The sequence below is a fragment of the Sardina pilchardus genome, chromosome 14, assembly GCF_963854185.1.
Source record: "Sardina pilchardus chromosome 14, fSarPil1.1, whole genome shotgun sequence".
NCBI lineage: Eukaryota > Metazoa > Chordata > Actinopteri > Clupeiformes > Clupeidae > Sardina > Sardina pilchardus.
This window is the reverse complement of record NC_085007.1, coordinates 32622183-32649047: the sequence shown is the minus strand read 5'-3', so window position 1 is coordinate 32649047 and position 26865 is coordinate 32622183. Positions and strand designations below refer to the sequence as shown.

Here is a 26865-nt window from a genome sequence, read left to right as displayed (position 1 = left end):
TAGGGTGCATTTAAAAGCATAACTTACAAAGTATGAGGAAAGGAGGAAAGTGCCAAGGGTGATGAGTGAGGCGAGTACCACATCAGGGGGAATCTCGGTGCCACTGCGGCCCAGGATTGGAGTGAAAATCTCAAAGACCACCCAGATTAGGAACATGAAGTGCACATAAGGCAAAGCCAATCCCACCAGGTAGAGGATTGAATATTTTACTGATGCACCTGAGGACACATGTTGCATAATTGCAGCTTAGTCTTGAAAAGCAAATACACAGAAGAAATGCTGATAGAGTGATATCAGCATATTGATAAATGAATGGAGGATGAGAGGAGATAGAATGTACAAACCTCTCTGTTTGAATTCCCTGGTTAGGAGCAGCTTTGTGGTCAGGGGGAAGGCCACCATCAGCATTGGCACATAGGCAGAACACAGGCCCTGCTGGGTGAGGTAGACCAGTGCACAGCACCACAGCACAAGACTTACGTCGAAAAACAACTCTCCTAGCTCCAAACGCTGCATATTCTAGGATGACAATGACAAGGCCAGAGTAAGCCATGGTGACCAAAAGAAGAATTAATACAGAAAGGATGTTAGGAAATTACTAAAAAGAGAACAGCAAAGAAAGCCTCTACAGTGGGTGTTGCTTTAAATTGGCCGCTTTCACGTGAGATTCTCATGAGACCTCACGCGCGAATCACTTGTATTTTATTTATTTTTCCCAAGTGAAGCTGCTATGACCCAAACAACCACCAGGTGGCACTTGTGAGCAGTTTTAGGAATGTCGGCATTTACCACTAGCCAAACAGTCCGAAAGTGAATTAAATCCCGAAGCAAGCTGAACATCTTTCCTGCTTTTAATAACATAGTCTCACAATAAAACTTGTTATTGTTTCTGAAGGTGTCTTCTGTTAGCCTATTTTATGAAGAGGCGTTTTGCTGTCACTAATGGTTTCATGAGGTCACGAGGCCAGTTTTCACTAAAAGCATAAGCCTATGTCCAAAGCGCAACTTGTGGGATACGTTCTAAGCCTAGACTCGCCTTTGAACTTTCGCGATTGGTTGCTAATAAAAAAGAAATTGCATAGCGTCATGCAGGAGAAACAGGGCTTTCCAACGGTGTCAGACGCAAAATGATTTGGATAATGGTCGCGGTAGTACATGACACTTTAGAATGGGAACTTTTGGTGAAATTAGGAGAAATATATAGGCGCGAGTAGACAAAATGTCATGAAATAAACACCATGAAAAGTAATAGAATGAAAATTTGGTGCAAGAGCTATGTATCAAAGCTTGAACCAAGTTCCTACAATAAGCGGTTCGAGTCAAATTAGGGCCTGGAAGAATAATAATAAAAACTAGAAAAGCATTTCCTGAAGGAAATACCAGTGCATGGAAAGTCATTGCAAAGATTATGCTAGGGTAGGCTACTTAAAGTGATTACTAAGGTGTTGCTAGGCTAATTAAAATGGTAACTATTCTATAAAAAGTGGTTACTAGGTTGGTTGCTAGGGAAATCACGTTGGTTGCTAGGGAAATCATATTGGTTGCTAAGGTGGTTGCCAGGGTGTCATTATGGAAGTGGTTGCTAGGTTGTTACTAATTAATTATAGTGGTTGCTTTGCTTTAAAAAGTGTTATTTTAAATATAGTTTTGAAAAGTTATCAAAATTGGGAGAAATAGAGAGAGTGATAGAGAAAGTAAGAGGAAGTGAAGAAAAAGAAGTGAAAGAAAGTGGGGATGACAAGTGAGCTATCCAGTTCAATGGAGAGACAGATAGAGAAGAAGTTCCATTGAAGTTGCTGAAGTCAGTGAGAGAACACTGGCAAAGTTGATTCCATTCTATTTCTTTAAAAGCTAATTATGATGTCACAAAGCCAATGTTAAGTCTATGGCAAAATTAAGTTTAGTTTTTATTTAATATTTCAAAAAGTAAAAGTCGTAGAAATATGAAAAGTAATAGGCCGAAACTTTGATGCAAGAGCTACGTAACAAAGTTTGAACCAAGTTCCTACGATAAGCGGTTAGAGTCAAATGGGCCTGGAAGAATAATAATAAAAACTAGAAAAGCATTTCCTGAAGGAAAAACCAGTGCATGGAAAGTCATTGCTAGGATTGTGCTAGGATACTTGAAGTGATTATGGTGTTGCTAGGCTAAATAAAGTGGTTACTCTTCTATAAAAAGTGGTTACTAGGTTGGTTGCTAGGAAAATCACATTGGTTGCTAGGGAAATCACGTTGGTTGCTAAGGTGGTTGCCAGGGTGTCATTATGGAAGTGGTTGCTAGGTTGTTACTAAGTAATTGTAGTGGTTGATTTGCTATAAAAAGTGTTATTTCAAATATAGTTTTAAAAAGTTATTGAAATTGAGAGAAATAGAGAGTGATAGAGAAAGTGAGAGGAAGTGAAGAAAAATAAGTGAAAGAAAGTGGGGATGACAAGTGAGCTATCCAGTTCAATGGAGAGACACACAGAGAAGAAGTTCCACTGAAGTTGCTGTAGTCGGTGATGGAACACAGGCATAGTTGATTCCATTCTATTGATTCCATTCTATTTCTTTAAAAGCCAATTATGATGTCACAAAGCCAATGTGAAAAAAAGTTTAGTTTTATCTAATATCTCAAAAAGTAAAAGTCATAAAACATGAAAAATAATAGAATGATGCAAGAGCTACGTATCAAAGCTTGAACGAAGTTCCTACGATAAGCGGTTCAAGTCAAATTAGGGCCTGGAAGAATAATAATAATAATAAAAAGAAAAAACTTTTAAAAAACAATACAGTGCATTTCCATGCACTGTAATAATAATAATAAAAAAAGCCTAGGAATAACAATACAGTGCATTTCCATGTACTGTAAAAAGAAAAAACGAAGGAATAACAATACAGTGCATTTCCATGCACTGTAAAAATAATAAAAAGAAAAAACGAAGGAATAACAATACAGTTTACTTCCATGCACTGTAATAAAAAAAAGAAAAAGAAAAAGCCTTGGAATAACAATACAGTGCATTTCCATGCACCGTAATAAAAAGAAAAAACTTTTGAATAACAATACAGTGCATTTCCATGCACTGTAATAAAAAGAAAAAGCCAAGGAATAACAATACAGTGCATTTCCATGCACTGTAATAATAAAAAGAAAAAATGAAGGAATAACAATACACTGCATTTCCATGTACTGTAACTAGAGAATGTAATTCCAAGGATATTACGAGTGCATGAAAATGCAAAAATATACAGATAGATCATGTAGATATGGTTAATAAGGTGTTGCTAGGGTAGACATAATTGTTTCATAGTTTATGAAAGTTGATAGTGCGAAGATAGATAGTTTAAAAATTGAATATGGATAGCTTAAAAGCTGTTGATAAAAAGACAATTTAATGAATGTTGATAGACAGCAATGTTAACCATGCTAATCAGGTTGCTTAGCTAACTTGGCTGATGATTTCTAGCAGTTATATTAAAAATGCTAACTATGCTAACAATGCAAACCAAGTTGATTAGCTAACTTGGCTAATGATTTCGAGCAGTTATGTTAAAAATGCTAACTATGCTAACAATGTTAACTAGCTAACTTGCTAGTGAGGACTTTTATTTTGAAACATTTGTTGTTAGGGTATCCATGGTGGCCACTATCAGAAATAAAGACGTTTCTGTAGTAAAATCATGTTGGTTGCTATGGAAACTGTCATAAATGCTTAATTTTAATGGTTGCTATGTTGGTTGCTAGGTATGTGGAGGTTTCATATAGTTGACTAGAGGCATAGTTAATGATAACTGGCAGTTGGAATGGTTGAACAGTAAAATAGTTGAGTAGTTTCAATGGTTAAATTATTTAATAGTGTATTATTGCAGTGAGGACTTTTATTTTGAAACAGTTGTGAACAGAGGAAACAGTTTAACAGGATATGTAGTCTTCACAGAGAGATTGTATGCTTAAAGCCTGAGAGAGAGAGAGAGAGAGAGCTGCTGCAGGTGGCCTGGCCAGCTGGCATAAGATTCTAATTGCCCTATTACAGGGGTGGGCAACTAAGGCTTAGTTCACACTGGCAGTCGAAATCGGATGTCTTGCATATCCGATCAGAACCTGATCTTTCTGACTGACTGTTCTCATTGCATATTGCAAGTGATCACATCTGATCACATCTGATCTTGGCGTGCAATGCTCAGTTGTACACAACCAAGTTGTCATGGATGAAAGTGGATTTATTTTTTATATTTTCCAACTTATTATGCGTAGCCGCGGCGCAAATACCCTTTACATTACAGTTTTCCATGTTTCACCATAAAATGATGACTTGAGTCTGACGTTGGTTTTTGTTTTGCTGGTAGCCCTGGCGCACGCGCAGAATCAATCAATCAATCACTTCCGTCACTCAGAATTACGTTGCAATTGTTTGTCGCAGTGCAAATGACGAAAGGGGCACGTTGAAATCCTATTCAAGTTGTTCGACTGTTCAGATTGAGTCATATCCGATAGTAAGTGATATTGAAACCACCTCCGTATGTGGTGCGAATCAGCATTGGAAAAATTGCATTTCATGCGGTTTTGTGCCGTTCAGACTACCCAAAATTCAAGCTAGATACAATCCAGATGAGCAAAAAATCGGATTTCGACTGCCAGTGTGAACTAAGCCTAATTTACCCAAAGGGCCACATGAGACACTTGGACTGTTGCGGAGGGCCGGACCCAAAACGCCAAACTCAAGTCTGAACTCAGTTCTGTTCAATTCTATTCTATTCTGTTCTTGTACAACATTAAGTAAATCGTATGGTTTTGGTTACTACTAGTAAAATAGATGAAAATGTGAGGGAGACCAAGTAAAAAGGCAATCCTATATGTTCAGTATTTATTCCTCATTCTCAAAAGTAATTTTTTGACATTGACATGTTGTTGTTTTTCAGTATAGCCTACAAAGACTGGTAAAAAAAGCTTCTAATGTTAGGCCATGAAAATGTGATGGAGTCAGTACAAACTTAGCCCTGTGCCACCATTATTTCAAGCAATATTTCAAAGACCATCATTCAAATGAACTCTCTACAGAATTAGACTATGAAAATGTGGAGCAGAAAATAGTAGGCTGTCAGTAGTTAATCAACATTCACAAAGAGACCTATTTGCTTATATTGCTTTAACTTTATACAAAAGACTGTGATTGGTCAACTCTCCCTGTGTGTTCAGCCGGCTGCTTCAAGCAACCTGTGGGTATAGTAGTAGGCTACTAGTTCGCTAACATAAGTTTTGCAAATAAACTCAAACATATTTTGGTTACAATGACGTTGTTATCCGATTGTAAACTGTCTATCTGTCAATACCGTTTTGAAATCAACACTTCCTATCGCCACCAAACAGCCGCAGCATTCTGACTACCGTTGCGCTTGTCAGCGACACAGACACTGGAGACACAAAACCTCAGAGGGTTATTGCGCCAATGTAAATGCAACTGCATTTTATCGACGCAAAACTTTATTCACCAGCACATCGGTGAGGGTGTTTATGTCGTATGCATCCACGCACAGACGTATGGGCGTAGAAATAGCAGTCACTTTCAAAATAAAAGCAACAATGGTGATATGCGTGCATCATCTCTATGCTAGGCGCTTGCTGCTGTTTTTTCACGGACCTTACGTGGGCCGGTCAGAGAAAGCCTGTGGGCCGTATGTTGCCCATGTATGCCCTATTATGATGTCATAATTGCAATGTTAAGTCTATGGGGAATTTTTAAATAGTTTTTATTTAATAGTTTGAAAAGTATAAAAGTTACAAAGTTGATATATACAAAGCATGCATGTCCTATTGAAATAGCTGGCCTTTAAAAATAAAAAAAACATATAAAAAAATCCTCCTGCTCCTATGGGAATTTAACATAGGGGTCAAATTCTTATGCCCACTGTATTTAAGGAAGAGCATTTATTTATTTACGATACATTCTTCAATCACAAAGAAAACAGCAGTTTGATTTCTACTCATTTTTTTAATTAAAGCATTAAGATCAATTGTCAAAAGATGATTTTATATTCCTCTTTTTAGTCAACTTTAGCTTGGGTTCAAATACTTATTCTCCCCACTGTAGATAGATAGATAGATAGATAGATAGATAGACAGACAGACAGATACTATTATGATGTACTGTAGATGATGAACTCAAATATTTCAAAATGTCATGTCAAGAAGCATTAAAATTCCATTGTTTCATCATTTGTCCACACAGGTTTACACAGAGTGGTGAATACATCTTTACTCTGCCTTTCCCAGCATTTTGTAACCCCATCCCAGCTTTTTTTTTCCTTTTTTAATGTGGTAACTTATTTTCCATGAAATAGTCCATTTTCAACATTTCATGTGTCCTTTTTGCAACTAAATTGCAACAAGATTTGTAGATTATCACATTCTGCTTTTATTTGCATCTTACACAACGTCCCGACTTTTTCTGATTTGGGCTTGCACATTGATTTTGCAATATGTATTCAGCTATGAGGTTGATATATGGGAATTTACTGTAATAGTTGTCATTCTTACTGGCTCCATAAAGCACAGGACAAATTAAATATCCATATTCTCAAATATGATCCTGCCAAACTTTCAAATTCTAGCATTTAGTTTGCAGAGTATACTATGTGGGTTAAAAACCGTGGAATCAATTACCATGAAAAGCCTTCTGATGCGCTGATGGTACAGTTTGTTCAGTTAGTGATTGCATACATGCACATAAATGTGTGCTAGTGCACTTACCCCATAATAGAGATTTTTGGCCAGAGTGTGAATAAGGATCATTTTGCCAGTAGAGGCAGACCCATACAGGCAGATGGACGCATAGAAGTGGTTATACCAGAACATAGAGTGGCCCAACAGAGTCACTAGCAGTGCCACAATTAGCACTGACAACAGTGTCACCAGCCAGCTGAGAAGCGCCACACCAACCGCATACACCAGCTCCCGGACATATCGCCCCCCTACACACAACACATAGATCATCATAGATAGCCTCTCAATCATAACAAAAATAACATTTAAATAAAACACTGCTTCTATAGGTTCCAAAATCTTATTAACAGCCTTGCAAGCAGTCAAAAATGCAATAACTGCCAATAACTGCGCATTTGTATGTAATAAAGCAGATAATGTAACAACTTAGCAATATTTTTTTACCAATAATGTAAGAAGTTATTACGTTATTGGCTGGGTATTTAAAAAATAATTTAACAATGTAATAACTGGAGCCGGTAATGTAATGATACACTAATATCACTCTACTTAATACGTATGGTGAGGATGGGGTGGATGAGGTTAGGGGGGAAAACGTCTTTTCACAGGTTGGAATGTCTGTGACCGCCATTAGCACTTCCCCATGGCAATTTTGTGCCAATATCTTGTGATGTAAAAGGTTCAAAGTTATTGATATATGACCACATTCTTCAGATCATACCTGTCAACACTGAGAAAATAAGGGAGATTTCCTGGGTTTCTCACCCAAAATACGGGAAAATGTCAACATTCTGCTTTCTTTTACTATCCCTCTGCTAACAGCAAGAATCTAGACTACATTAAATATTAAATTATGTGGTACTACGATACCAGTTATGTGATACATTTTAAAGCTAGGCTTTCAGCTCAGGTCTGTGCACGTTCTCGATATTGGGATAATGTTGGTCATTGTAGGTCAATTACTTATTTGAAAAAAAAAAAAAAACGATTACGATATTTATGAGCTTGACAACTAGTTTGTTGCTGCCACTGTCTAGCAATGACGCTACTTACAGTAGGCTACCCTCGTTGGAGAAGCTAGACGCTCTGGTGTGTTAGCAAATCACGGTCGGTCTTATGATTTTGAAAGTATCATAACTTGTAATGTTAGTTTTCCGATTCGTCATTTTAAAATCGATTTATCTATCGATTCATAGTACATTTAAACCGATCCAGGGGTTTGCCTACCGATGCACTCGCGTTGTTAACGTTCCGAATGATTACCGATACGTATCGGTTAATTTTTACACCCCTAGTGTCCATATCTTGAGAGAGTGCCTCACAACTGGATTTATGCAGTATGTTGATATGGATTCTGGAAAGGGTATTTTAGAACAGGCTAGTGCATGTAAAGATGCTTGTGTGCAAGACGCACGCTCAAGCTCTAGCCACTTGGGACTTGGGTCTTGGGTCTTCAACTCTAGAAAAATGAATCCAGGGCATTATGTTTTTAATGTTGGCAGACCAATAATAGTACTGAAAATTGGGTAGGGAAAGCCCACCATGTAATCGGTGACGTTGCAGAATTTCCCTACGTATACGCGGGTTTTTACCATTCCAAATAAAACCAGACAGAAGTTTATCTATATTTATGAAAAAAGATTTTGTTAAGAAGATGGGGATACACTGGAAAAGAAACAAAAATCGGGGCATAATATTCATTTTGGCAACATTTATTCTCCCCCCTAAAGACAAGGGAAGAAGATTCCAACGATCTAAATCTTTTTTTAAGCAATTTAAAAGTGGAGGGAAATTGGCTTCATAAAGATCTTTAAACTTACGGGTTATCCAAATACCTAAATATTTAAATTTGTTAGTGCATATTTTAACTTGCAGGGACTGGATTGTAGTGAGCTGGTAATTAGGGTCAATACACATAAGCTCACTTTTCTGCACATTGATTTTATATCCTGATATCTTGCCAAAGGAATTTAACAAATCAAACATCTTTGGCAGACAGGTCGTAGGGTCAGTCATGTATACTAACATGTCATCAGCATATCGACACTTTATGCTCAGCCCCTCCTCTCATTATGCCCTTGATATCAGCACTGTTAAGCAGTGCTATAGCTAGTGGTTCTATTGTTAGGGCGAATAGAAGGGGTGACAATCCAATGTATAAATTTTGGTCCAAAACCGAAACTTTTCAATGTATAAAATAGGTAATCCCACTCCACCCTATCAAAGGCTTTTTCTGCATCTAGGGATATTAATACCTCTTTGCCTTTGGGTGGAGTGGGATCATAAAGAACGTTAAGTAATCTACGTATATTGGAAGATATTTGCCTATGTCTAATAAATCCTGTCTGATCATCTGAGATCAATGAAGGAAGTACTTTTTCCAGTCGTAGGGCCAGCATTTTAGCAAGTATTTTACTGTCCACATTTAACAAAGAAATGGGACGATATGAGCCGCATTCTACTGGGTTTTTCTCTTTTTTAAGAATAAGGGATATAACAGCCTGACGCATAGTAGGAGGAAGTAAGCCAGATGTAGATGATTCTTTATATGTAGAGAGCAACAGAGGGGCTAATTCTCTAGCAAATGTTTTAAAAAATTCACTAGGAAATCCATCTGGCCCTGGACATTTACCATTTTGCATAGATTTAACAGCAGAATGAAATTCTTCCTCTGTGAATGCTTTTTCCAGTTCAGAAGCCATTTGGTCACCCACTGAGGGGATTTCTAAATTATCAAAAAAAGACTTAAACAGGTATTCATCTTTATGTGACTCTGATGTGTATAGTTTTGAATAAAACTGATAAAATACCTGGTTAATTTTGGAGTGATTTATATGTTTGGTGCTAGACTCATCTGTTATTTCAGATATAGACTGAGCTGCAGCTTTTTGGCGTAGTTGGTGTGCAAGGATTCTGCCTATTTTCTCTCCATGTTCATAGGTTCTCTGGTGTGTCCTATCGAGGAGGTTTGATATATGTTTGGTTGAAAGGAGATTGAACTCTGTCTGAAGTACTAGTCTTTGCTTATATAAATCTGATGATGGGGCTTGCGCAAGTATTGTGTCTATATGTAATATATCATCAGTCAGCGTCTTAAGCCGTGCCATTTCACTCTTTTTCTTTTGGGCGCAATATGAGATCATTTGTCCCCTTAAATATGCTTTCATGGATTCCCATATTGTTGAGAACGACATGCCTGGTGTTTGATTGTGTTCCAAAAATGTAGCTATTTCAGATGAGATAAATTGAACAAAACATTCATCAGCAAGCCATAGACTATTTAGGCGCCATGGGCGGTATGTGACTTGTGAGACGGGTATCTGTAGTCTCATCAACATTGGAGCGTGGTCAGAGATAACAATAGCATTATATTCACATTTGCTGACAATAGGAAGGAAACGACTATCGATGAAAAAATAGTCTATTCGTGAGTATGTCTTGTGAACATGAGAAAAGAAAGAATAACACCTAGAGGTGGGATTGTTGAAACGCCAAACATCTGAAACCCTGTACGAGTAAAGAAATAATTCAATAGTCTGGGCAGACTTGGTTGGAGATATGACTAAGAGAACTGCGATCTAAATTGGAAAGAGCACAATTCATATCTCCTGCCAAGATAAGGTAATGTGTGTCCATATCTGGTAGACGGGAAAAAAAGTTTGAGAAAAAAGCATGGTCATCCCAAGTGGGTGCATATACATTAGCTAGAATAACTGGAGTTTCATATAATCTACCTGTGACTATAACATATCTGCCGGATCTATCTGCCTCTACTTTTGACATTGTAAATGGAATGTTCTTATGGATTACGATGGCTGTACCCCTAGATTTACTATGAAAATCAGAGTGATATAGTTGGCCTATCCACCCTCCTCTGAGTCTAGAATGATCAGATGTCCGCAAATGCGTTTCCTGGAGAAATGCTATTCCCACATTAAATTGGTTGAGATGTGACAATACTTTTTTACGCTTCACAGGATGATTTAAAGATTTAACATTCCAACTCACAAAATTTACAGGGCATCCTATATCTCCTGTCAACATCTGTGCATTAACCATTTTCTATTTTGTGCAAAATTATTAATGGATTCTAACTTTAATGAACATAGCAAAGATACATCCTCCAAAAAACAAAACAAAACCCTTAAAGAAAACCCCAGTGCGATTACCTCCCACCCCGAATCACCTATTATCAGAACAAGGTGAACCCTAAACCCCTTACAGTGGTATCCACACATTTTGTGCTTGTATTGGGGAACTCCAGTACCAACAGGTTGCTCTGCTAACAGTTTAAATACAGTTGAGATAGCGCTTCTTTATATAATTATAGGTAACATGGTATTGTCCATTCAGAAGCTGATAGCCTGCATTCTTTAAAAAATAAAATCAAACAGAAATAAAAGTTGAGCTACTTAATTGTTATTCAATGGCTACTTTCACTCACCAGAACATCGACATACTATTAGTAACTAGTGAAACATCGACCAACAAACGGAACAATTTGGCTTGTTTGTGGGCTATAAATATTGGCTGCAGACATAGTGGCAACTGGGAGATAAGCAGGATAATGGCCTTCGATGTGTCCCAAAATACGGCATATATACTCCACCTGGTCCATTAATTCTATATCGGGACAGCTTGTTGGTATCCCTTATTCATTATGACCACAGCGCTAGTGAATGATTCTTAGTATGGTGAGGGTATAGTGTTGATGTGGGGCTATTTTAATTCCAAAGGCCAAGGGGACTTTATCAGGGTGCATAGTGGTGTTGCAGTTCAGTGAATGCATAAAATAGTCAGTTTGTCCACAGTCTACGTGTAAAGCAAAGATCATAGAGCGCTACGCTCCGCTCTAGAATCTTTGGTGTACAGAACATCAGCGGAACATAGAAACAAGTAAAACAACTTCAACAGTCATGGTAACGTAGCTCAGGTGGCTGCAGCACACAGTGCGATGCAGGCGACCCGGGCTCGATTCCCTCCAGCTGCAACAATTTTGAAGGTGCATTCTCACAGCTTAATCGATCTAGTTATCTAAAGATAGAACGTTAGGCTAATTGTTAGTTACATGGTTCTCACTTTAGATTGGGGGGCTGCAGAATTTACTACAAGTAGTTAAGAAATGTCTTTGTCACCATTAACAACCTGCTTGTTAACACTTACAAGCTGCACGTTAACTGTTAACAAATATGCTTGTAAGTAACTTAATTTATACTAAATAAACTATCAATTCACTTATTATAGGCAGCCTAATAACAGTTAACAATAATGAACTAACTATCATTATGTTATTTCTAAACAGTTCTATTATGTATAAATATATACTAAATAAAGTATTAATTTACCATTTATAGGCAACGGTTATTAAAAAGTGCTACCAAAATGTAATTTGTAATTAAATGTAAATGTAATTGTAAATGTGTTGACTGTAATGTGTTTAAATATATTGACTGTATACCCATCGGCCTGTAAATGGTTGCCGGTAGTGTGAAATTAGCACACACTTACAGTACATGAGCTGCAAGAGTAAAGGATGGAGTACGAGTAGGAGAAGGAGACAAATTGGCCAGCGTGATCTATTTTTGCGGAGAGAATGTGCATGACTGAGCGGACATATTTACTTATATTAACTAGATGTACCGTTATGGGGTACATCTAGTTAAATTATCGACTCCAGTTATTTAACCAAGGTAGCAATGTAATAAACAGCTAATTGGCAATAAATTATTACATTATTGGTTTAAAAGTAGGCTATTATTATATTATTGGCAAATTATAACATTGGAAAGCCAAAATGATCATGTGTCATTGGCTGCTACAAGCCTTATCACCTGCCTGATTCATATATATCTTCAAGGAAATCTCATAACCTACCCATATGGCTGGGCAGCATGTACTTCTTCCCCAGGTAAAAGAACGTTGCCATGGTAACTATGCAGTTGATGATGGTACCAACACGTGCTGGATATGCCACCACAAACACGCCCAGTAGGTCAAAAAACACCATGTTTCCGTGGCGATAAGCAGAAGTGTCAGCCAACTTCTCAGACATAACCAGGTGTTTAAGTACGGCTAGGATATTGTCCCCTGCCAAGCCAAAGGATATGAGGAGCCACATAAACATAGATACACATGTACATGACAAAACATCAATGCGTCAAATGCATAAAATACACATACACATATACAAAAAGAGGACGCACACATCAGAAACTCAGATTACATATGTATATAGCTCTTGAAAAAATCAAGAGTTGTACTCAAATGAGTTGATGGTCATATTCAAATCATTGGTCTCTTAATTTTGAATATGACTGTCAACTCATTCAATTGTCACTCAGCAACCATAAGATGACATCAGAAAAATGTCCCGTGAGCTCATCATTTTTTCCAGAGCTGTATCTTACATTATGAACATCACACTAATGACACCTACATGTAAAACAGTGTTTCTCACAGAATTTGATTCTATTTGTGGCAGGGCTGTACGCTAAGCTTTTTCACTAGGAGCACAGGTGCTCCTAAATGAAAAAGTTTAGGAGCACAGAAAAAAATTTAGGAGCACTATGAAATTTCCTTGAAAACCTTATTGCCTTAAGCAGGATACAGATCATTCACAGCAGTGGCCATCCTAGTCTCTGCTCAAACCCTACACACACACAGAAAATGGCTTGTCTTGTTTCTATTTTGAATTCAGAATTTGTATACATTTTGTTAACAATTTATAGCATTTTAGGATCTGCATGATTACTTATAGCTTAAAATATTCAGTAATTTGAATACTTCATATTGATTACACTTGTCTTTAATGATATTACAGGGGTGGTGTGTAGGTCTAATTGAGTGCCTGTCACTTTAAGAAGTATACGTGAACATAATTAGGTTTCACTCGGTTTTAGGAAAAGAGTCACGCATAGTTCAAGGATACATCATGTTTTCATTAAAGCGTAAGTTTGGCGGAAATTGAAAAAACTGTTTTTCTGAATGAAAATACATCAACTAAGCCACGGAAGAAGCATTTTTCGTTGATCACGCAGTACCGAGCTAGCACGGGCAAAAGCTCCAGCCCAAAATAGCAAACAGTGGGTTAGCATAGGGCCTACAGCCATACGCTTTCAAATTCGCATTTTTAAGCCACTAACATTGCTCAAAACAGCGCCAAACCTCGTCAGCAACTTGCTCTAGGTGTCTACACATAAAACAAAGCACCAATCAGTCTGTAAACGTTGGAATAGTTTGTATACAGTTAGAATTAGTTCAAGACAGCAACCCTATCTGAAGCACAGAAACGTCACGCGAGATCTCACTATGTACTCGCATGTGTGCTCCCATTCAATTGTTTCTACTCGCATTAATATATTTTTACTCGCTTTTGCGACGACCTGCTCGCAGTGTACAGCCCTGATTTGTGGTGGTATATACTATTTAAAGATTACATAGAATGAAAATGACGCTAATCGCCTACAGAGGGCAATCAATAGTGGAAGTGCCGTTCGTCATGTTATGAGGTTATGTGCCATCAAAGTTATTTTGAAAGTTATCCTAAGGTCAAAAAACTGTTAGGGGTGGCTTTAATGCTTATGCTCAATACATAACGTTCTCACAATGATTCATTCAACAGTGCAGATTAACATTGCACCTACCTTACAGTGGTCCTAACTATCAAAATTCCCATTTTTGTCGATTTCCATTGTACTGGGCACCGGAACGGGAGTAGCCAATTCGTATTAAACCAACAAAAAAGGTCTTGCAACAATGTTACTGTATATAGTGCAGAAGGCTGCCAGCCATTCCAGGCGCACATTGACAATATCAGAGGTTCTATTCCCCATATTCTAAGACAATGTAGCATCAAAATGACTTTGAGGTAAAGGTAAAATAACTATATAGTGTTGCTTGGAGAAATATTTCTCAGTCCACATTGGTAACTCAGCTAAATGCCTTCCATATTTACTTACTTACAGATTCTTTATTTTTAGGACCAGTGTTGAATTGCTTAAAGATTTTTTTGTAACATGGTGATAACGAAATACATGTGACTTCACCGATTTGGGCACTTCATCTCTAACTGATCAAAATGACAATTTGCTTCACTGTAATGTGGTGATTACCTTTATGTTAGGGTAACTTGTGTTGTGCTCCTACTCACATGAAGAGCTGGGAGTAAGTGCTAATTGTCAACGCTAACCAAGTCACGTGACTTCTAGTTGTAGTCCATTTATGGAACGAAAGGAGCAATTCCCGTTTTTTTTCCTCATTCACGATATTCGGATATTCCGGAGCCAACAATGGGTGTCGCCATAACGCCTCAGCACTCAGAAAACGGTTATCTATTTCCGGCAAAGCTGCGTTGTATCTATTTTAACTTGACGGTTGTCAGTGCTTAACATATCATAACGCATATAAAAGTCAACTTTTCCATTTTATATCGGATATATATGATGTAGTATATCCATGCAGAGGGCAGAATTGTCAACATTTTGAAAGAAATCCAAGTTGAAGCATATTCTTGTTAGCGCACTGAGAACGCATGTAAACAGAATGAACGGTAGTTGAAAACAGTATCAGAACGATACATATTTCCAGGTTAAGGAATAAGGTGGATAATAACCTATGGCTGAGTTTTGGTGAGGTGAGGAATGACATGCCTGTGCGTTTTAGAAATAGTACAGGCCCTAATAATTTGTACACTTATACAGCAATATTTAAATAAATGTCCTTGGGGATGACATGCCCCCAACCCCCAACGTTTGGGTTTAAGGGCGCCTACAAAAAAAAGGCTGACCTGTCACATGTTCACGTTAAATTTGATTATGTACAAAGTGTCCCGGTTTTAGTTGCTTTTTTGCTCTTATCATTTCAGATGACTTTCATAAACTTAACACATGTCAGTGTGTCTTTATCCTTGTTTTCATGGTAGAATGAAGCACACGAAGAAGCAGTAATCATCAGCTAGTCTATACTTCAGCTTTTCTCTTTCCTACCCACATTTGATTTGGCCTCTTCAGAGTATAGTAACACATCCCATATTTAGCTATGCATTTTGGTTTGATGGTAAAACATCTTATTTTTGTTACATGACCATTACATCTGTATTTTTTTTGGTCAGACGTCAAATCGGGGAAAACATTCTACTCTTTAAAACTTCTACTTGTTACTGCGACTTGCAGTCAACACAATTGTCTATCTTTCATACACTATATACAATAGACATTAGGTGCAAAGTAAAGCTTCATCTTGACAAATTGATATTTTTGTGTTTTTTAGGTTGAATTTTTAAAGCAACACTAAAGCACTTTTCCTCTGTTTGCACACTATTTGTTTATCCAGCAAATAATGATGCCCGCAGACAAGGCAGAGTATGTTGCATGATTTTATGAAAGTATGATGTATTGCGACATCGAAGCAAGTCAAATTTGTAGTTTCTTATGTCTCATTTAATCGAACTACAGGTACGTTACCCGATCTGGTAAAGTTACATAGTGCGGTTATAGCCAATAGAGGGCCGCGAAGTGAATGCAGAAGTGCCGTTCACCCTGTTACGAGTTGATGAACTGCTGAAATGATTTTGGAAACATTCATTTAAGGTACGAAAAACTCTTTGGTGTTGCTTTAAGGTATTCTTTAAAAACAGTGTGTGTTACACTGTATAGCATTTTAAAGGGCTAGTTCTCCTGATTACCACGGTGAGTATATTTTATCTCTGCCATGTAGCATGGCCACACAGTAAGCCTTTTTGTGTCTCAAGGGCATCAAGTCTAAGAAAAAACTGAATGTTTTGTGCTGTCTGCAAAGGGTTAAGTATCTATGCAAGATCATTGAGATCAAGATCATATTTCCCCAGCTGTAAACAGCATATTCCAAAAAACAGATACAATACACACACTCTCACCTGCTCTCTGAACCGAGTCAGTCAGGATTCGGTCTGCTGTGTCATATTTGGTGTGGTAAATGTAGCCATTCTCAATGAAAGCCAGATCTATGCCTGAGGACAGTAAAGGACATAAAAAAAATTAAGCAGAACTGTGCGATGGACAAAATGTTACGTGGGAAGAAAGCACAAAACCTTTAAAACCTGAAGAAATGTCCGCTTTAGTACTGAATGATACTCATACCTGGAATATTGCCAAAGTCCCTGTAGATACGGAAGTCTGTGTCAGAGGGGATCACACCACTCTGAAACACCTCCTGCCCTACCACAGAGGCAAAAGGATGCTTGGCAGCATGGACATAGGCTTGCACTAGCCAGGGATTCTCTGGCCCTGTGAAATTCAAAGTCATGGGTCAGGTTAATCCTGCTATTAGAGTTGTATAAAGCCCTGGGTCTATGAAAGCCTTTGCTACATTTGCAAATACCAGATGATCAAAGTTATGTTGATTGTATTTAACAAATGCTTTTGTTCAAAACGATTTACATTAGCATAAAAATCAGCAGGATGTACTGGAATCCAGGGGGTATGATTCCAAAAGCAAAAAAAAGGGTTAGCAGAGTCACTCCGAGATTTTTTTAAATATAAAAAAAGCCTTTAATGGTTCATGGCAAGTAGTTTTAAAAGCACATGGGCCTACGCGTTGCGGCCATATTGGCCTTCATCAGGGCATAGACAAAGGAAGTGGAACTGTGTTTAAAATGGACACCCATAGGTGCTCCAGTGGGTGGAGCCTTCCCATTATGTCACACACCATGTGACCTACAGTATAGCTAGTCATTCGAAATTATAAGTTGACAAAAAGCTCTAACAGAAACAATTCATTAAAAAAGAAAGAAAAATAGGACAAGAGGTTTAAATAATAATAGCCAAATAATAATACTAATAGTACAAATAGTAGCACAGATAAATGTCCATACATCAAAGAAAAGGGGAAAAGTCACACTCCTGTGTGCTTATCAGCTATTAACAGTGCATAATAAGCAGTTAACAATTAGTTACTAACAGTTAGTTAACTGTTGTTATCCATTAATAACATTAACTAACTGTTAACATACAGCTTGTAAGTGTTAATAAGCAGCATTTAAAGGTGCTTACAAGCATATTTGTTAACAGTTAACGTGTAGCTTGTAAGTGTTAACAAGCAGTTTGTTAATGGTGAAAAAAGACATTTCTTACCTACTTGTAGTAAATTCGGCAGCCCCCCAATCTAAAGCGATAACTATGTAACTAACAGTTAACAAGCCACTTCTTACCTGCTTGTAGTAAATTCTGCAGCCCCCAAATCTAAATCGTGAACTACAGTATGTAACAGTTAGCAAGTCTACCGTTCTGAGAAATGCACCTTCAAAATTGCTGCAAATGGTGGGATGCGAACCCTGGCCGCCTGCGCCACACTGTATGCTGTATCCCACTGAGCTAAGTTCACGCAATGTTAGCAGGTGAAATTGTTTTATTTGTTTCTAATTCCCGCCCATGTTTTTTTATCATACCAATTAATCTTTTTACAAATATAAATATAATAATAATATAAAAACACACCCTAAGAGCTATCATTTAAGAAAAAGTGGAGGAGTCGGAAACTATAAATAGGGACAGACATCCTGCCTCGCCTCTATTTGACCTAATGCTAATACGACCCATTATTGTTTTAAGCTAACTAGCTTAAACTTCGTTTAAGTCTCGGTTGCTAGGTAACCAAATATTTACGCCAAAGATTCTAGAGCGGAGCGTAGCGCTCTGTGATCTTTGCTTTACACGTAGACTGCGGAAAAAATGTTTTTATGCATTCACTGAACTGAAACACCATCAGAAACATATTTGTAAAAAGAGTAATTGGTATGATAAAAAAACATGCATGGGCGGGAATTAGAAACAAGTAAAACAATTTCACCTGCTATGATTATGTGAACTTAGCTCAGTGGGATACAGCATACAGTACGATGCAGGCGGCCCGGGTTCGCATCCCACCATTGGCAGCAATTTTGAAGGTGCATTTCTCACAGCTTAACCGATTTAAAGATAGAACGTTAGGCTTGTTAACTGTTAGTTACATAGTTCACGCTTTAGATTGGGGGGCAGCAGAATTTACTACAAGCAGGTAAGAAGTGGCTTGTTAACTGTTAGTTACATAGTTCTCGCTTTAGATTGGGGGGCTGCAGAATTTACTACAAGTAGGTAAGACATGTCTTTTTTCACCATTAACAAACTGCTTGTTAAAACTTACAAGCTGCACGTTAACTGTTAACAAATATGCTTGTAAGCATCTTTAAATGCTGCTTATTAACACTTACAAGCTGTATGTTAACAGTTAGTTAATGTTATTAAAGGATAACAACAGTTAACTAACTGTTAGTAACTAATTGTTAACTGTTTATAATGCACTGTTAATAGCTAATAAGCACATGTTATTCTAAAGCGTTACCAAGTTTCTTTTTGGAGAAGGGTCCTAAGATGGTCTCCACCTCTCGGAGGTTTTGAGACTTCGTCCTCGGTGTGTTCATTCTAATTAGGATGCATGTGTTTTATAGCCTGCGTAATTTCGTGTGAATATTTCGTCTGAAAAATCGGACTCGGTGTGTACGGGCCTTTAGACTTGGGCTTTGTTTTGAAGGTTGAGCAGAAAGAAGCACCTTAAAATATAGGGGGTCATAAGTATTGGAACGCCCATGTTAAATTCCCATAGAGGATTTTTATTTTTATTTTTAAAGGCCAGTTATTTCATGGATCCTGGACACTATGCACCCTGATAAAATCCCCTTGGCCTTTGGAATTAAAATATCCCCACATCAACACTATACCTTCACCATACTAAGAGTTTGGCATGCTTAATGTCAGTTATTAGCTGTTAGCTAATTAGCTGGTTTGAATTGCATTGAGCTCAACAGCTAACAGCTAATAACTGACATTAAGCATGCCAAAGTCTTAGTATGGTGAAGGCATAGTGTTGATGTGGGGATATTTTAATTCCAAAGGCCAAGGGGATTTTATCAGGGTGCATAGTGTCCAGGATCCATGAAATAACTGGCCTTTAAAAATAAAAATAAAAATCCTCTATGGGAATTTAACATGGGCGTTCCAATACTTATGACCCCCTATATTTTAAGGAAAACATTTATTTATTTACAATACATTATTCATTCACAAAGAAAATTGAGGTCATTAAAGGCTGAATATTTCCTCATTTCTTCATTTAAAGCATTAAGATCAATTTCCAAAAGATGATTTTATATTAAACTTTAAATACTTTTGGAGTTGACTGTATGACATTAATTCAAATCTTCATAAATCCAGGCTGGTTTGCTACGTTTAGCCTAAATAATCAGTCAGATAGCTTGCAAGCAGACAAGCAGCCTGTTGTCACATAGCAGGCTACTATTTCTTTGGTAGGCATATCTGCTAATGTAGTTTGTTTCTCATATTTCATTTTAGCAAAGGGCAGCACATCCGTGTTTGTGTTTTCTGCTACACGCAGCATTACTGTTTACAACAGCTCAGGCGATTTAACGTTTAATTGGTTCAAATCTAATTTATATAAGCTTTATGGGTAGGAGCTTACTGTATGTTTTTCCAAGTCAGTCGCCCCGTTTGGTATGGAAATGAGCTACCCTGTAGACGCAGCAAGCTCAACTAGCTACTTCGTGCGACTGCCTGTTTATTTATTTCGGCGGCGTTGTAATTTGATTAATACGTGCTTTATGTAACTTTTCAGTAGAGGATCCTAACCTCTCCGACCAGAATGGCGAAGGACAGGCCAGCGCTAACCCCCTTGAGACCGCAGTTTCACCCCCAACTTCACCTGCGAGGTCCTCCACACCAGCACCAGCACCACCGGTGGAAGCGACGAGCACTGAGGCCCAGCGTGTACCCATTGGTAAGCGAAAAAAAGCCAATTAAAAAGCTGTTTTACTATTACTATTGTTATTTTGTCTTTTGTAGCCTATATTAACACAGTATAATCAAAACATTTAATTCCTGTAATCTCATTCACAGCTTATCTGTTTGACCATAGGCCTACTTGTTTTATGTTACAAAAAAAATGGCTCATACAATATTCCTGTCTGTTGTGAATTCTAGGCAAAAGGAAAAGGGGGCAACAGGATCTTGCTGCAGTACTGCAGGAAATGCAGAGAGCAGATGAGCGGCTACTGGAGAGAATGGAGGAGCGTCGTGAACGCCAGCTTCAGATGCTCCTTGAGGATGCTCGTGAGGCAAGGAGGCAGCAGGATGAGCTCGCTCATCAGCAACAAAGGGACACTGCAGTCTTCAATCAGGGCTTCCTCGGTACTCTGAGTCAGCTGGTACAGGTGTTGGGTAGCCGCCATGTGCCACCTTCCACCCAGTAGTATGTTCTGTCGTTTTGTAATTAAAATATCTTTCAATTACAAAATGTATATTTTTCCATATTATTTTTTCCATAAATTTATGCTCAGGTTTGTTCCATATGTATGTAGTGAATGTTAGCTGCAATGTGACCGTTACAGACAAGTGAAATTTTGCAGTTACACTACTACAAAGATGCTTACTAGTTAAAGTGTAAGTATTAAAGTGTATTTCAGATAGCTTTGATGGATAATAGATATTTAACTTGAAAACCCATCAAACTACACTAATTTATATTGGAAAAAGTAATACAAAAACTGCTGTCCTATCTGACATTAGAGGGATAATACATTTCCGTCAAATATGCTGATGCACGGTAAGATCAGAGTAAAAGGAATTTATTGGTATCCATAACAGTGTCAAGAAAAAAAACCTACAATAGTATCTACTTATATCTATTTACATCTATTTGTATACATACAGTAACATTAAGTAAAAACAAGACAATCACTTACTGATAAAATAAATGGTGTTTATGTAAATAATCACACACACTTAAATAAAGATAAAATAAATAAATAAAATATATAAATATAAAGATAAAAAAGATTTAACTGTTCAAATGTCTCATTAAACCCTCACGCACATCCCTGCCTTCTTCCACTGCACCCTGTCCCAGGGCTAATGCAGGCTGTTCTGCAACAACTGCTGCAACAGGAGCATTCCATTCCTGCTGGTAGTCTTCTCCATGTCTTTCACAAAGATTGTGCAGGGCACAACAAGTCAACACCATGGACTTCACCAGTTCAATGTCGCCATCATTCCTTTTCATAAGGCAGCGCCACCTACCTTTCAGTCTCCCGAAAGCATTTTCGACTACGACCCGTGCCCTGCACATCTTCTTGTTATTGGTGTTCTGTTCTGCTGTCAGTCGTCCATTGTCAATGAATGGTTTCAGGAGCCAAGACTGTAAAGGATAGGCAGAGTCTCCTAACACATAATATCCCATGTTCACCCCACCAACATCCCTGGTGTAAGCTGGGTAAAGACTTCCGCGTTCAACTAACTCCCATAATGTGGACAGTCTTAAAACCCGGGCATCATGCAAACTCCCAGCCATTCCTGTATACACATTCCAGAAGAGTCCCTTTCCATCCACGACTCCCTGCAGAATTATCGAATGCCACCCTTTTCTATTTAAATAGTCACAGTGGTAGTCTCGTGGAGCTATGATGGGTATGTGGGAACCATCAATGGCTCCAACACACTGTGGAAGCCCCCACATGTTCTCGAAGTAGGCAGCCATGTCTTTAAGTTTTTCTTGGTCCGGAAAAGAAATCTGCTCTGGAGCCAGCAGTGTACAGACAGCCTTACAAAATTCCTGTACACAACGACATACTGTTGTCTTACTGACCCCAAAGAGATGCCCTATGCTTCTGTATTCACTGTTGGTTGCCAGTTTCCACAGCGCAATAGCAACCCTTTTCTTGAGCGGAACACACAGTCTGAAGTTTGTGTCCATCTTCTCCATCATTGGACGCAGCTTTGAACAGATGTATAAAAACGAATCTTCAGACATCGTAAAGTTGTGCACCCACTGTGTGTGTGTAAATGCACGAACAATCACATCCCACCACTCATTGGCCCGACTGAAAGCCCAAACAGTTGGTCTCTGACGCTGTTTTTGTAGCAAATGAATTGTCTGGAAAACAGAAATAGCAAGCATCGGCTACATTAGTTATGATGATTTTGGGACACTAGCCAAAGGCCTAGGCATATTACTTCAGTCTCTGCCTCAGATTGTTGATATTCTATATCGTCCAGAACATTTAATTATGATATGCAGTATAATTAAAAATTATTCTATCATGTAGACTTCAGACTTTAGTGAATAACTGTGTTTGAAGGGGACGTGGCTTAACGTAGGCTATAATGAACTATTTTTATGACTTATTCAAAACAAGGTCGGGGGGCATCATTTTTAACAGTTAGAGCTTCCCGATACAACACTCAATGCGTCGCTACCATGGCAATTGAAAACCCCTGGCTATACTACAAGGCTAGGCTACATTATTGACATGTTGTAGCCTATGACGGTAATATTTGAACAGTAGACTAAATTCTTAAAACGACCTTACAATCTCAAAGTTATAACGTCATGATACAGTCGCTGACATATAAAAAGAGAAGACACCACATAATATACGAAAACTCACCCTCCTGCGCCGTCGTGTTCGCCTTGCTGCTGCGAGATTGTCCATGTCGTGCCAACTTTGTAGCGTCTCCCAAACCTTTCTCTGTTTTTCTGCTGTGTTGGTCTTAGCAGCCTGCAGCCTTGTCTTAAACAACACTTGCCTTCTTGCTGTAATAAACAGCCACACTCCAAGAAGGAAGTACACGACAAATTCCTCCACAAATTCCTCCATCGTTTTTATCGTGTCACTATGCCTATCAGCTGTCTTCTTGTCTCAGCTGACTGTCAGGCCACGGATTTGATTTTCGTGCTAATGATGTCACGTGACGACATCATTAGCACGAAAAATCAGCTGACGGAACAATTGCTATCCCGCCTGTCATACAGTAGTGCCTTTTGCAGTGGGTACACAAAGCGGACCGAACTGTACCAAAACGTTCCGTACCAAAACCTAATGTACTGAACCAAACTGTACCGTACTACTCGGTCGAAACGTAGCTTTATACTCCGGAGCAACTTATAGTTCGGAAAATTCGGTATCCAAGATGGGGGAGGGGAGTGGCTTTGTACGCATCAGCTATATTCATGTAGACTTGGCCTAAAATCTTTTTTTCTCTTGTAGGGCATTTTGATGGAACTTAGGCAGTACAGTCTTTAAATTTGAGTGGCTGAAGTCATCTGTGACAACGTAGACTGCCCCGTGATGCAGAGTTTGTTGTTTACTGATTGTAGTATTCAGATCACGCCAGTAGACTGAATCTGTATGTCTACATGTCTATAAGTTTGTACGTGCTGCTTACATCATTACGTTTGTATATGCGCCAACCGGATGTGAGGTTAAGGGCGCGGGTTCAGATAGTTTCCCCGGCAAATAAAGCACTATATTGCGAAGCTCCGTCTGATCATTTATATGCAAGTAAATGCTACTCATAAATGTCACACTGGCGACGAGGATCTAAGAACGAGTAAGTTACACCGACGTTTCCCCAGGAAACAGAAAATTGCGTGCGGAAGAAAGTTCGGAGCGAAAGAACTATTCAGCTAGTTAAAAAGTAAGTGAGCTAGACAATTAACATGTTGCTAGCACACGGCCCAGCCATACCACAGTTTGATACGGAGAATGAACCCAGCTCTATCGGACCGCGGTGGAATAAGTGGCTCCAGAGATTCGAGAACTACACCACAGCTGTGAACATAACCGGGGACGCAAGATTGAAAGCCATGCTGCTGCATCTAGCCGGCGAAAGAGTGCACGACATATACGACACAGTAGCTGAAGAGGGTGATAAGTATGCGGACGTGAAAACGAAACTGAACGAATACTTCTCGCCCAAAAAGAATGTCCAGTATGAGATTTACGTCTTCAGGAAAGCTGCACAACAGCCTGGTGAGAATCTAGATGCATATAATACCAGACTTCACATGCTAGCGAAATACTGCGAGTTTGTTGATGTGGACAATGAAATAAAGTCACAGATCATCCAGAGCTGCACGTCTTCCAGGGTGCGCAAATACGGTTTGAGGGAGGCAAACAAGACATTAAAAGAACTCCTTGAATACGGCAGGACTCTTGAACTATCTGAATTACAGTCAAAGGGCATTGAAGAAGGTTCCAATCTCACTACTGTAGTGAATCAGGTGCATAGACGTCCCCAGGAGAAGGCATATCAAAAACGTGCACAGTGCAGAAATTGTGGGGGTGAGTGGCCACACGACAATGAATGTCCTGCAAGAGGAAAACAATGTAAAGCTTGTGGGAAGCAAAACCACTTTGCAAGACAGTGTAGATCGAAACCACAACACACAGAGCAGCAGACTGGGACACAGGCATACAAGAAAGGCTATAGAAAAAAAGTCAACCAGGTAGAAACACAAAGTGAACCTGCTCAGCGTGAGTCATCTTCAAGCAGTGATGAATCCTATGCATACACTGTTAAAAGCAATAGCAACACTAAGCAGCCACTGACAAATATCAACCTGAATGGAGACACAGTACCAGCTCTTATCGACTCCGGTGCTGCAGTAAACATCATCAGTGAGAGGACGTATAATAATCTGAGTCTCCAGCCTCGCCTCTTGCACACAGATCTCAGAATACTAGCCTATGGATCGAAAGATGCGCTGCCCATCCTAGGGAAGTTCACAGGCAGCGTGGAAGCGCGGAACAAGAACAGAACAGATGGAACGTTTTACGTGATCAAAGGTGATGGCTGCTCCCTACTCAGCTACCAGACAGCTGATGAACTGGGGCTGATCAAAATTGTACACTCTGTCAGCCCTCCCCCAATGGGCCTCACAGTGGCAGATGAGCTTGTGAACAGCCACCCTGAGCTGTTTGAGGGCATTGGTAAGCTAAAGGACGTTCGAGTGACCTTACATATCAATCCAGACATCCAGCCAACGTGCCAGCCACACCGCAGAGTTCCTTTTCATGTACGTGAGAAAGTTGAAGCTGAGCTGAAGAAACTCGAAGCCGAAGACATCATCGAGAAAGTGACTGGCCCAACACCCAGGGTCTCGCCCATCGTAACGCCACCAAAGCCCAAAGATCCAGGGAAGGTGCGCATATGTGTCGACATGCGCCAGGCAAACACAGCCATCCAAAGAGAGCGTCACCTGACTCCTACTATGGACGATGTCATTCATGAACTAAATGGAGCGACTGTGTTCTCAAAACTGGATCTCACGTCAGGATATCACCAGCTGGAATTACATCACAGCAGCAGGTACATAACCACTTTCACAACGCACCTGGGCCTAAGGAGGTATAAGCGCCTCAACTTTGGCATCTCCTCAGCTGCAGAGGTGTTCCAGAACGCCATCCATCAGACACTTCAGGGCATCGCCGGGGTGAAGAATCTCAGCGATGACATCATTGTCTATGGGGCGACACAAGCTGATCACGACAAGAGCCTGACTGCTGTGTTCCAGCGACTTAAAGAACGCGGTCTCACACTGAACCGAAAGAAGTGTGAGTTCAACAAGACTCGACTAGAGTTCTTCGGGTTCATATTTTCCGATGGTGGCGTCTCAGCAGATCCAAAAAAGGTTGACAGCATTCGACAAGCCGACAAGCCCAAGGATGCAGCAGAGGTGAGAAGTCTCTTGGGTATGGCGAGCTACTGCTCACGCTTCATCCCCAACTTTGCCACAGTCACCGAGCCCTTGAGAAAGCTCACAAGGAAGACCGTTCCCTGGCAGTGGGGTGCAGAACAGGACGCAGCGCTGAGCACGCTAAGAGAGAGCCTCACCAGCGAGACCACAATGGCATATTTCGACCCGAGCAGGGAAACAGAACTCATCGTCGACGCCAGTCCGGTAGGACTAGGGGCGATACTGCTGCAAAAGGACAAAGGAAAGAAACACATCATCGCATATGCAAGCCGAGCGCTCAGTGATGTCGAGAGGCGCTACTCTCAAACAGAGCGTGAAGCGCTCGCAATTGTGTGGAGCTGCAAACACTTTCACCTCTACATCTACGGCAAAGAGTTCACAATGGTGACGGACCATAAGCCGCTCGAACTCATCTGGAACAACCCGAGGTCCAAGCCGCCTGCCCGCATTGAGCGATGGGGACTTCGACTGCAGCCATACAACCTCAAGGTAGAATACAGAAAAGGCTCTGACAACCCAGCAGACTACATGTCCCGTCACCCAATCCAAGCAGAGGCACCTACCAAAAACACCCGTGCAACAAAAGTAGCTGAAGAATATGT

The 26865-nt window shown here is 39.4% G+C and overlaps 1 protein-coding gene across 2 annotated transcripts in view; it reads right to left on the bottom strand.

Annotated features, from left to right (window-relative positions):
• Positions 1–26865, bottom strand: part of LOC134100678 (endoplasmic reticulum metallopeptidase 1) — a 66874-nt gene that overhangs the window by 13427 nt on the left and 26582 nt on the right. For both annotated transcript variants that reach the window (XM_062554048.1, XM_062554049.1), the window contains exons 5-10: positions 16819–16965; positions 16596–16688; positions 12578–12790; positions 6731–6951; positions 345–519; positions 28–218 (exon numbers count right to left, since the gene is read on the bottom strand). In XM_062554048.1, the coding sequence (XP_062410032.1) occupies positions 28–218; positions 345–519; positions 6731–6951; positions 12578–12790; positions 16596–16688; positions 16819–16965 (1040 nt within the window). The remainder of the gene's footprint in view (positions 1–27; positions 219–344; positions 520–6730; positions 6952–12577; positions 12791–16595; positions 16689–16818; positions 16966–26865) is intronic.